The sequence below is a fragment of the Schistocerca piceifrons genome, chromosome X, assembly GCF_021461385.2.
Source record: "Schistocerca piceifrons isolate TAMUIC-IGC-003096 chromosome X, iqSchPice1.1, whole genome shotgun sequence".
Classification (NCBI taxonomy): Eukaryota; Metazoa; Arthropoda; class Insecta; order Orthoptera; family Acrididae; genus Schistocerca; species Schistocerca piceifrons.
In genome coordinates, this window is record NC_060149.1 from 428457038 (window position 1) to 428469385 (window position 12348).

The 12348-nt window shown below is 45.8% G+C and overlaps 1 protein-coding gene across 2 annotated transcripts in view; it reads left to right on the forward strand.

Annotated features, from left to right (window-relative positions):
* LOC124721205 (activator of 90 kDa heat shock protein ATPase homolog 1) overlaps window positions 1-12348 on the forward strand; it is a 96356-nt gene that overhangs the window by 50202 nt on the left and 33806 nt on the right. For both annotated transcript variants that reach the window (XM_047246055.1, XM_047246054.1), the window contains exon 3: window positions 1312-1391. In XM_047246055.1, the coding sequence (XP_047102011.1) occupies window positions 1312-1391 (80 nt within the window). The remainder of the gene's footprint in view (window positions 1-1311; window positions 1392-12348) is intronic.

The window sequence follows — 12348 nt, forward strand, 5'->3', positions numbered from 1 at the left end:
ATTGTACCCATTGCTCCAAGTCAAAATTTGCTATTCAGGGAATATCGCCAATACTATGATAAGCGAAAGGTAAAGAAGTCCCCCAGTCTTTAAAATTTGCCTGCATCTAAAAAGAAAACAAAAATATTTTATAGTGAGTGGACAATAAATTTTTTACAAAAAGAAGCCGGATAGGTGATAAAGAATTGTCACTGCTAACATGATTAGTCATGGCACAGGCATATTACAATGTGGAAAGAATCAGAATCAGGTGGCAGTATGACAGCAGGGCAACACAGTGCAGGGCAAGGCAAAAGTGGCCCGCACGAGTGACAGAAAGACTAACTGGCTAGCAGAACAGAAGCTATCCATGTGGACAGTGTGATGTCATATACTTATGACTAGGAGTGCTGGGTTGCTACCTTTACAAGCGAGGATAGAATTTCATTACATAATATTCTCACTTGTAACACTGTCTGCATGGATAGCTTCAGTTTCACCAGCCAGCTAGTCTCTCTTTGTCATTCGCATGGTCCACTTTTGCCTTGCCCTGTTGTCATATTGGTAAGACACTTTCCACATTGTAATTTGCCTGTGCTATGACTAATCGTTAGCAGTGACAATTCTTTATAACCAATCTGGCCTGTTTCCAAAAAAAGAAAAAAAAAAGAAAATAAAATAAATAAATAAAACATTGTCCTCTCACTATAAAATATTTTCTTTTTCCTTTTTAGATGCAGGCAAATGTTTATGAATGGGGCACTACTTCTTTACCTATCACTCACCATAGTATTGACGATACTCACTGAAAAGTAAATTTTGACCTGGAGCAATGGGTATGCCTATGATCTTTAAAAACATAGTGAGTATATTTGACGTTCCTTTACTAATTTTAATATCTGCAAAAAGTGGTGACACTGTACTTTGCTTTTTACCATGTGGGTTTATTTGATGATGTGGCTTAAAGCTGTGAAACCGGTCGTGTTTTAATGAACAATAATTTCACCAGCTGTGAGTGGAGTCCTTTCTAACATCATTTTTTTAGTATGTTCATAAAACCACTTTACAAAAATCTGTACCACACGAATTCCCCCCCCCCCCCCCCCCCCCCCCATTCGACGTCTTTGGGTCTTTGTTGACTGGTCTGGTCTGACATACATAAGCATTGTTGCCTGGTACCACATCTAATTTTAGAACCCTTTAGTGGAATGCTATTGATATGCATCTAGTACTTCCTCTCAACAGTCATCTCGCCAAAGCTGAAGTTTCATAAAACACGAAGAAGAAAACAATATCATGTAATTTAATTAAATTTCTTTTTTCTTTGTCTAGGACAGAAAAGAATGCCTGCCAGTGGTCTGTTGATAAACTCAAAGAATTGTTGACAGGTCTGAAAATTGAAAATGCACTTGGTGAGTATCCAACGCAAGTAACGTCATTCTTCATTTATAGATCCAGTTTTTGTTCATGAAAAAGATCAAATGAAGGGTCTGCTGGATGTAATGCATGCATGAGAAATATTTTATGTAGATCTTGGGCTTCATAGAGTGGCATTCCTGCTGAGTGTCCCCCCCCCCCCCCCCCCCCCCCCCCCCCCCCCCCCCCCGTGCGGGTCCGGGGGTTAGAATAGGCCCGAGGTATACCTGCCTGTTGTAAGGAGTGACTATTAGGAATCTCACATGTTTGGGCCATTATGTGATGGTCCCCTGTAGGGTTTGACCTCTATTTTTCCAAATTTTCCCGGAGAGCGAGCCAATTGGGGAAGGGCACCTTACATGGTGCATTGTGTCCATTGTGCATTGAGATCTTCAGCCCACTTTCTCATCATCATATTGCAGTCCTGCCCATTCTCCATCTCTTGGGTGAGGGCACCTTACTGGATGCATTTTCCACCATGCGCTATGTGGTGTCACTTTCTGTGCCGATGATGACCATGGACTTATTTGTACCTCATATCCAGCACGGTAGCCAGTCCATTGTTGTGGGGCTGCCATGTACCCTGTTGGTTGTAGTCCCCTGACTACACAGGGATCGCTCTGCTGATGCCTGCACCATTAACTCCACTCGTATGCCAAGGAGTAGATGCCCGTCACCCTGGGGCATCAGGACTCCTAGCAATGACCATCCTGCCAGGAGGCCTTTGCTGCAGCTGGATGGCACCCGTAGGGAGGTCCCCTGGTCGGAGTGGGTGGTATCAGGGCAGATGACAGGTCATGAAGTGTAGTACATCATCTCTTGCTGGTGATCTGCCGCCAGCAGTCACTAAGCGGGCAAAGTCTAACTTTAATGCTAAGGAATAATGTCACATAGAAGAAGGTGTAATTAGATGAATGACAAACACTAACTTCACTTAATGAAGGGGTATTTAGCACTTGCACATACGAGAGTGCGGAGCGAACTGCCTCCGGCCAGAACACATACGGTATATATATATCATTCCAGTAAAACGATTCTTGACATTTGTGGATACTTCTAGAATGCCCTCGAACCGAATCTATAAGTTAAAATTTTACAGTTCAGGTGAGTTTTGAACTCACTTCCCTCCATACAACAGTCTAGTATCATAACCACTACACTACAGTGAATGTGCTACTCAGCTTCTTCTGACAATATGACCCCAAGTCGTTCCCCTCCCTGGCTACACCATGGGAGGAATGCCCGGCTAAGGATGGCAGTGAAGCTTAATTGCCCCAGTACCTCATATGTATGGGAGTTGATGGTGAATCTTTCATGTCCATGAAGCCTCAGTTTTTTGTGGAGCATTTGGAGGACAAGTTTGGGGAGATGGAGGGCTTGTCCTCTGCCAAGTCACAGGCTTGTGGCAAGTTGGGTGATGTTTCTGTTACCAACACACCCCATAAGAGCTTAAATACAGTCCATGGTATTATATTCCACATGGATTGCAGTCTGACGAGGAGCTGCGCGCCAATTTAGAGTGGTGAGGTGTTCATTTCATCTGGCGCATCCATCGGGGTCCGAGGGATAACCAGGTTGCCACCAGTGCCTTCATTTTGGCCTTAGAGGGTGACACGTTGCCCAAGTAGGTCAAGGTGATGGTCTACCATTGTGACGTCAAGCCATATATCCCTCCCCCGATGCAGTTATTTAAGTGCTGGAAGATGTCTTCCCACTGTACTTCCAGCCCCACCTGTCGAGATTGTGGACGTCCATCGCATCACAATACTCCATGTGCCCCGCCTCCAATCTGTGTCAACTGCGGAGAGCATCACTCACCATGCTCACCAGACTGCAGGATTTTACAGAAAGAGAGGAAAATCATGGAATATAAGGCCCTGGACTGACTGACCTACACTGAGGCTAAGAGGAAATTTGAGCACCTACATCCTGTGGCTATGACTACCTCATACGCTGACGCTACGAGAACAGTTCTCGCCCCATCAGTTCCTCGAATTCCTGTCACCTCTGAGAACCGGGAGACTACACCTGCCCCCTTGATGGTGGGGGCACTTCCCTCCCTGTTGCTCCAGCACCATCTACTTTGGGAGCAACACCCCCCCCCCCTCCCCCCTCAACCATTGGGGATTTCAGTCCCCACTTCTGAGCCAGAGAAGCGTAAGGCTTCTTCAGCTCCTCTCGCTAGGAAGGGGTCCCTTGGGCCACTCCCTTCCCAGGTTTCTGCTAGTGGGAAAGATGACACTCGCCAGTAGCTGAAGACCCCAAAAGCAGTGGGTTATAGGGCTTCACACTCATCCTCAGTCCTGGAGACTGATTCAGTGAAGTCCTCCCAGCCAGGGAAACCCAAGGAACAGCTAGAGACATCGAAAAAGAAGACCCTTAAGAACAAGGAACTTGCGGTGGCACCCACACCACCCCAACCTACAAGTTCTGCGTCTCAGGATGCGGTGGAGATTCTGGCGTCCACTGAGGACCTAGGTCTCGCCAGACCCTCAGAGACAGTGGATATAGACTGCTAAGGCAAAAGAGTCGGTGGCAGCAGGTGACCTTGAGGCATAGACTGCCTCATTGAATGTTCCAAGCCTTCCCAATCTCACGATGATGTCGTCATCCAGTGGAATTGCACCAGTTTTTTCCACCGCCAGGCTGAGCTACGGCAACTGTTAAGCTTTACACCTGGTTTCTGTATTGCCCTCCAGGAAACCTGGTTCCCAGCAATGCGGACCCCTGCCCTCCGTGGCTATAAGGAATATTACAGGAACTGTAGCTACTACAATAGTGTGTCAGGTGGAGTTTGCATTTATGTCCTAAACACTTTCTGTAGTGAACCTGTGCCCGTTCAAACCCCTCTTGAAGCTGTAGTGTCAGAATATGGACGATGCAGGAAATAACTGTCTGCAGTGTACGTCTTCCTACAGATGGTGTGGTACCCCCGAATGTATTAGATGCACTGATTGATCAACTCCCTAAACCGTTCCTACTTTCGGGAGATTTTAACGCCCACAACCTCTTGAGTTGTGACACTATGCTTACTGGCAGAGGCAAAGATGCTGAAACTTTACTGTCTCAGTTCGATCTCTGCCTCTTAAATACTGGGGCTGCCACACATTTCAGTGTGGCTCATGGTAATTACTCGGCCGTTGATTTATCAATTTGCAGCCCAGGACTGGAGAGCACATGACGACCTGTGTCATAGTGACCACTTCCCCATCTTCCTGTCATTGCCCCGGCATCGGGCCCATGGACGCCTGCCCAGATGGGCTATAAACAAGGCAGACTGGGAAACTTTCACCTCTGCTGTCACAGTTGATTCTGCCCCACATGGTAACATAGATGTTGAGCAGGTGACTACTACAATCGTTTCTGTGCCAGAAAAGGGGTCCCTTGCTCTTTATTGTGCCCCCCCCCCCCCTACCACCTCACCTTACCCCAGCGAAAGACAGTCCCTTGGTGGCCGCCGGAAGTCTCTGAGGCAATTGAAAAGTGTTGGCAAGGTCTACAGTGACATAAGTTGCACCCTTACCTAGAGTACACAATAGCTTTTAAGCAGCTCCATGCCTGTGGTCCTGCTTATAAAATGATGGAAACAGGAGTATTGGGAGATGCAAGTCTCGACCATTGGGTGCCATACATCACCTTCCCAAGTCTGGACAAAGATCAGACGTCTTTTTGGGTACCAGACCCTAGCAGGTGTCCCTAGTGTTCAACATCAATGGCATGCTCTCTACTGATGCAAATGTGCTTGCTGTGCACTTCTCTGAGCTCTATGCTCGAGCCTCTGCATCAGAGAACTACCCCCCAGCCTTACGCACCCCCAAACAGCGGATGGAAAGGAAAGTCCTCTCGTTCACTACATGCCACAGTGAACCCTATAACGTCCCGTTTACGGAGTGGGAGCTCCATAGTGTAATTGCACATTGCCCAGAGGCAGCACCTGGGCTGGATCGGATCCACAGTCAGATGATGAAACATCTCTCATCTGACTAAGAGTGTCATCTCGCCATCTTCAACCAGATGTGGTGCGATGGCGTCTTTCCATCGCAATGGCAGGAGAGCACCATCATTCCGGGCTCAAACCTGGCAAAAACCAGCTTGATGTAGATAGCTATCGGCCCATCAACCTCATCAATGTTGTTTATAAGTTGCCGAAATGTATAGTGTGTTGGCGGTTGGGTTGGGTCCTGGAGTCACGTGGCCTACTGGCTCCATGTCAGGGCAGCTTCCGCCAGGGGCACTCTACCACTAATAATCTTGTGTCACTAGAGTCTGCCATCCCAACAGCCTTTTCCAGATGCCAACACCTTGTTGCTGTCTTTTTTGATCTACGCAAAGCGTATGACACCACCTGGTGACACCATATCCTTGCCACATTATACGGGTGGGGCCACGGAGGCCTGCTCCCAATTTTTATCCAGAATTTCCTGTCGCTCTGTACTTTCCATGTCCAAGTTGGTGCCTCCCATAGCCCCTCCCCTCCCCCCCCCCCCCCCCTTAATCCAGGAGAATGAGGTCCCGCAAGGCTCTGTATTGAGTGTGTCACTATTTTTAGTGGCCATTAACAGTCTAGCAGCAGCTGTAGGGCTGTTCATTTCACCCTCTCTGTATGCAGATGACTTCTGCATTTCATACTGCTCCACCAGCACTGGTGTTGCTGAGCGGTGCCTACAGGCAGCCATCCACAAAGCGCAGTCACGGGCTCTCGCCCACGGCTTCCAGTTTTCGGCCGCTAAGTCGTGGGTCATGCACTTCTGTCGGCATCGTACCGTTCATCCGGAACCAGACATTTACCTTTATGACTATCCACTTACTGTAGTGGAGACATACCAATTCTTAGGACTTGTTTTCGATGCCTGATTGACTGGGCTACCTCACCTTTGTCAGCTTAAGCAGAAGTGCTGGCAGCACCTCAATGCCCTCCACTGTTTGAGCGACACCAACTGGGGTGCAGATTGCTCTACTCTACTACAGCTCTACAAAGCCCTTGTTCAATTTCCCCTTGTCTATGGGAGTTGGATGTACGGTTCGGCGATGCCCTCAGTGTTGCATGTACTCGACCCAGTGCACCATTGTCTCATTCACCTAGCGACAGGAGCTTTTAGGACAAGTCCGGTGGCCAGCATCCATGTGAAGGTCAGAGTCTCTCCATTGCGGATCCGACATGCACAACTGCTCGCCAGTTACGTTGCACAGATTCATAGTTCTCCTGACCATCTAAATTACTGTCTCCTTTTTCCACCCGCGGCATTTCATCTCCCCCTATCAGCGGCCCAGGTCAGGGCTAATGACTGCAGATTGTGTGTGATCCCTTCTGTCTGAACTGGAGTCCTTCACTTTACCACCTCCCATCCAGGTCCATTTGCTTACACCTCCATGGTGTACACCTAGGCCACAGATTCGTCTGAACCTTACGCATGACCCTAAGTAGTCAGTTACTCCTATCGCTCTCCACTGTCACTTCCTCTAGATTCTTGACGTGTTCCAGGGCTCTGAAGTGGCTTACACAGATGGCTCGATGGCTGATGGTCTTGTTGGCTTTGTCTACGTCCACAGAGGCCATTTTGAACAGCATTCCTTGCCCGAGGGCTGCAGAGTGTTCACTGCAGAGCTCATGGTCATCTCTCGTGCACTTCAGTATATTCGTTCATGCCCCGGGGAATCATTTCATCTGTGTACTGACTCCTTGAGCAGCCTACAAGCTATCAACAAGTGCTACCCTCGCCATCCTTTGGTAGCGTCTATCTATGCTCTGGACCGGTCCCATCGTTCAGTGGTGTTTTTGTGGACCCCAGGACATGTCGGCATCCCAGGCAGCGATCTTGCCGACCGGCTATGCGGAAACTGCTTCTGCAGATGGGCATCTCTGAACCTGACCTGCATTTTGACATGCGTTTATAGGGATTTTTGGCTTCGGGAGACGGAATGGCATAACAGTACACACAACAAACTTCGTGTCATTGAGGAGACTATGAAAGTGTAGAAGTCTTCCATGTGGGCCTTTCGCAGGGAATCAGTTGTCATCCGCCGGTTCCACATTGGGCACACTTGGTGGGCGACCCACAGTTACCTCCTGCGCTGTGAAGACCCACCTGAATGTTGGTGCAGTGCCCGGTTCATAGTGGACCATATTCTGGTGCACTGTCCCACTTTGACTGCTCAGCGACAAAGTCTTGGGTTACCGGACTTGTTGTCACTAATTTTGTCTGACACATCGTCTTTTTATTTGTGAGGGTGGGTTTTCTCATTTGATCTAAGTTTTAGTGCATGTTCTTTGTCCCTCTGTGTCCTCCACCGTAGTGCTTCTAGGGTGGAGGTTTTAATGTGTTGCAGAGTGGCTGGCTTCTCCTTTTTTATTCTCATGGTCAGCCAGCCATGGTAATCTTGCCCTTTCTTGGGTGTCTGTGGTTTTCTTTTCCCTTTTAGTCCATTTACATGTTTGTTGCCCTTCATCGTTTTTGTGAAATATTCCCCCCTCCCCCCCTTCTGTTTTGAGTCGTCAGTCTCATTTGTTTTATTCTCACACTTGTGGCATTGTTTTATTCGGAACAAGGGACTGATGACCTTGTAGTCTGGTCCCTTTCCCCCGTCTTTTAATCCAACCAACCAACCTGCTGAGAGTGTAACTTTTCATCATAACAATTTTTTTATGATTTGGAGTTTATATCAATAGCTTCAGTTTCCCAAGGAATCATTTGTCCATTGATTTGGTTACCCAGGGATTTGAGAGTTTGGCTTTCTAACTTCAGCAGTGACACTCACTGCAATTCTTCGCACTGCCATTGGGGTTGGACCATAGCTCAGTGAATTCATCGCAGACGTTCCTGCGATCTCGAACCAACTGAATCCATAGTTGTGTCTATAGATGGGCTAGTGATCATCAGGCTACTCGTCACTCAGTGCTGTACGTCAGTGAACTTGGCATTTGATGTAGGTATTCCTTTGTAGTTTTGACTGGATACTAGCTTTGAGGAGCCACCCGAAGAGCCTCTGCTTGGATCTTTCCTTATGGTTTCCAATTATCTCCTGGAAAAATGCAGGTCACGCATTTGTCATAACAAGACAGTTGATCATGAACCAGAACTCTATTTACGGACCCAGTGCATGGGCGTTTTTACACAATCCTGAGTTTTGGGACTCTTCGTTGATAAAAAGCTTATTTGGCTGTCGTATATTCAGCAAAAGGCTAGCTGTGTGTGAAAGCTTCAAGCTGCCAGATTCCTTGCCCACACCTCTTGAGTGGATTGTGTTTACTCTCTTCCATATTTACCAGAACCTGGTCTCATTCAGATTTTACTATGTTGGGCAGGTTTATGGTTTGACAATCTTCAGCTTTGAAGTTGTTTGCCCCAGTTGGTCATTGTGGAGTAAATCTGGCACCTTCTGGAATAGTCCTGTATAGTGTGCCCTTGCTAAAAGTGTGTCTTCCTTCTTCAGTTCTGTCTGCACCAACTCTTGTTCACTCGTGCAATCACCATCCGATGATTTTCTAACTGTCCAACTTAGTAGACTGCGTTTGCATACGAGTGACATCGACCCACGACACCTGCCCTGTGGTGGAATTACCAGTTGGAATGAATCTCGAGGCCTTCTGCTGGGACCTCCGCCTAACCTCCTCAGAATAAGCTCCCCATGTTTTCTGTCACACCGCTCCATGGTAAATACCCAGAGCATGAGTTAGGATTTATCTATTTCAAGGTTATAAAGTTTGTTGCCCCTATGTCTGTCCCTCTCATTTCAGGAGTATCAGGGTACTACTATCATTTACACTGACATCCCTAAAACCATGGAGAGGACAGGATGTGCTTTTGTGTCAAGGCAGTAGGGAACATAATTTGTTGTTGGGACTGTTTAGTATTTTTATGGCAGAACTTATAGCCACTAACAGTCATATGTTTAAAAAGAAAGGCCCTCCATCAACTGCATTTTAATTTTCAGTGATTCCATGAACAATTTCCAGGCTATTGATCGCTGTTGCTCTTGTCAGACGATGATATCTGCTATTCACGACCTTATCTTGTACCTTAGTCAAACTGCCTGCTCAGTTGCCATTATCTGTGTCCCAAATCATGAGAGTTTCCCTGGGAATGAACTGGCCAACCATTTGGCTAGAGAAGCATTCTTTGTCAAACATTCACTTTCATGATCCCTGGAGCACATTTGGTGTGCCACTTTCCCCCTCTAATAAACTCCATACTATCAAGGAGACAATTGCTGCATGGCAGTCCTCCTTAAGTTACTTCTGGGAAGAATCGATGGCCATATGTTGCCTCCACACCAGTCCTACCAGAGTAACCCATAGTTTTATTTTATGTAATGAGCCATCCCTATGTTGTGGTTGCAGAGCCTTAGTCTCACGTATTCCTCTGAAATTGCCTCTTCTTTTGGCTCTCCACGTGAAGCATGTTCTTAGAGATTCTTTGCCTCTAATATTGGTGGACAAATCACACACAGTTGAACTAGTTCTGTTTTACCCATGAAAATGGTTTTTATTCTCAGATGTAACATTTTAAACCAACTTCAGGGCAGGGGCAAGGTGGTTGGGGCATCTCCCGTTGAATGCTGGGTCTGGGGAACCTCGACTCTACCTCCTTTCCCATCTGCCTCTGTCATCCCCCTTTTACTGTTTGAGTTGCATTAAATGCAGTTTTCCCCTTTCACTGCCACACTCCTTATATTTATTTTAGGGGTAACACTCTGCTGAGTAGTGGGTGCTGTTCCTTTCTATTAGTTTTGACTATAATGGCTTAGTGGTGGGACAGCTGCAGGAAGGATGGCTCCTATTGTGTGCGGAGCCCTTGGTGATAGTTGCCAGGTGCCACCCACCTGTTGCTTTTATTATTTCTCTCACTGTTTTTATTATTTACAGGTCAGCTGATGTCTGTTAAGTTTTTAATCTTCTCATTTTTAGTTTCACTCCAGCATATGGAGCATGACGATGCAGGCTGTAGTATTGATTTGGAATAAAAAAACAGCACCGGTTGCACTTTTATTCTTATTTTAAATACCATTTTTACTGGTAGAAATCTCCTGTGTAGAAAGCATTTTTTACTTTGCAACTCTCTTTGCCCTTAATTGGATTGGCATGGTGGGTTGGGGTGGGGGGGTCGGATGTGGGTGGGACTTATCTTGCCACAGATGACCTCTTGTCAGCTCTGACCTATGTACTGGCCTGATTAATACACTTTTTCTTTTCTGTCAATTATTTCTTAGTTCTGGCATCAATATTACCTTCTGTGCTTTCACTACTCCTACACACACCATCATCTTATCATATTTTTGGCAGATGTCGCTAACTCCAGATGAACTATCCCTTGACAGAGAGATTGCTGACCTTGCTGTAGTCCCCTAACCCCCAACCAATCATTCCTCCATTCATCCAAACAAACTAATATTCGTGCTGCCTCCTGTGAACCCCTGTGTACCGCAAGTACTGGTATGATATATTCTGCCCTAACTGGACATGTTTACTGATTGTTAAATATATTGTAATTGGCATGTCAGAATGCTGTGAGTGAAAACTTATCCTCTTTCAATATTTTATTTACTGGACAATAATTACTGCTTTCCTATTGCAATTACTGGTTTCAGCTGTGATATTCTGCCCTTTAGAGATGATTGTTGTAGCGCCTCGTAACAGACACTTGCTAGTTGCAGCTTTCACATGATGGACTCTTGCCATTGCTGGAAAATGTCACTGCTGGCTTGCTGATGTATGTACTTTCAATATGACAGACTTACCAAGTATACTTGGTGGTGGTCTTCCAAAATCATATCCATGCTTTGTATTGTGCTAAATGTATAGGAAAGGGTGAGCTGTCTCTGGTCCTTCACCTTTCAACCCCATCTTGTGCCATCAGACTTATTCACTTGTAATTTTAAGCAATTGTGCATGGTGATTAGCCAATAAATCCTTAAATTTTTGACAGCTTCTCACAGACACCTACCAATCTGTTACATGAGAAATGCTACACTGTACCTCTCTGTCCTTAGAACTTCTTGTGGTGCTTCATATCCACCACTGAGGAAATAATTTTTAGCACCTGCATCACTAAACGATTTTGTGAAAGGTACATTGTGTACAATGTTTTGTAGCCATAGGTCATTGACACCATACAAATGCTATCTCCAGGAAATCCTTAGAAACTAATTTGTGCCATTATCCCATCCAAAGTAATAAGCATGCAACTTGCAGTTTACTCCTGATGCACTCCCACTGTGGCTATAACACGGGCCACTATTGTACTACTACTACTACTGGATGTGGTTTCATTATGCTGGGATTCACTATGAGGAGTGCTTAATAGCTGGAATCTTTCCCCAAACACTGAGCATCTCTCTACCTCAATATTTTGTGGAGCAATGATGATGAGTTGATAATTTTATCAACCACACTAGACCCCCACAGATCCAATGAGGTGGAGCCTGTGAACAGCCAGTTGAGAAGCCCACTCCTCAGAAGCCTGTATCGTGATATTTCAAGAAATGGATATTGACATGATAGTGCAAGAAACAACAAATTTTATTACTCATTCAACAGGTAATGTAATACGCTAGTCTTCCGGACCTTCCCAGTCCAAGTTCGTAGCCTGATGTTCTCTAGAAATAACTGAGACTGTCAGAAACAGACAGAGGAGTAAAGTGATGAAGAGGTCCCTCCACTAATAATATTTAATATAAATGACTAAGAACATGCAGTCCTTTGCTTACAGATACTTTGTGACTAAGTTGAAAAACAGTATCGTGTATGTGTTGCTTTTAAGTGTAGTGCAGCATTCAGTAAAAGTTAATTCGCTTAACATAATAATGTGTAACTTGCTTTGTGAAGTCCCTTTGTAGAATTACTCTAATTCAGAAGGAGCAAGAGTCCATATCCCTGTCCACTTATCCACATTTAGATTTGATGTAGTTTCCTTCAATCTGTTAAGATTGTCAGGATGGTTTCTTTGAAAAAGACAT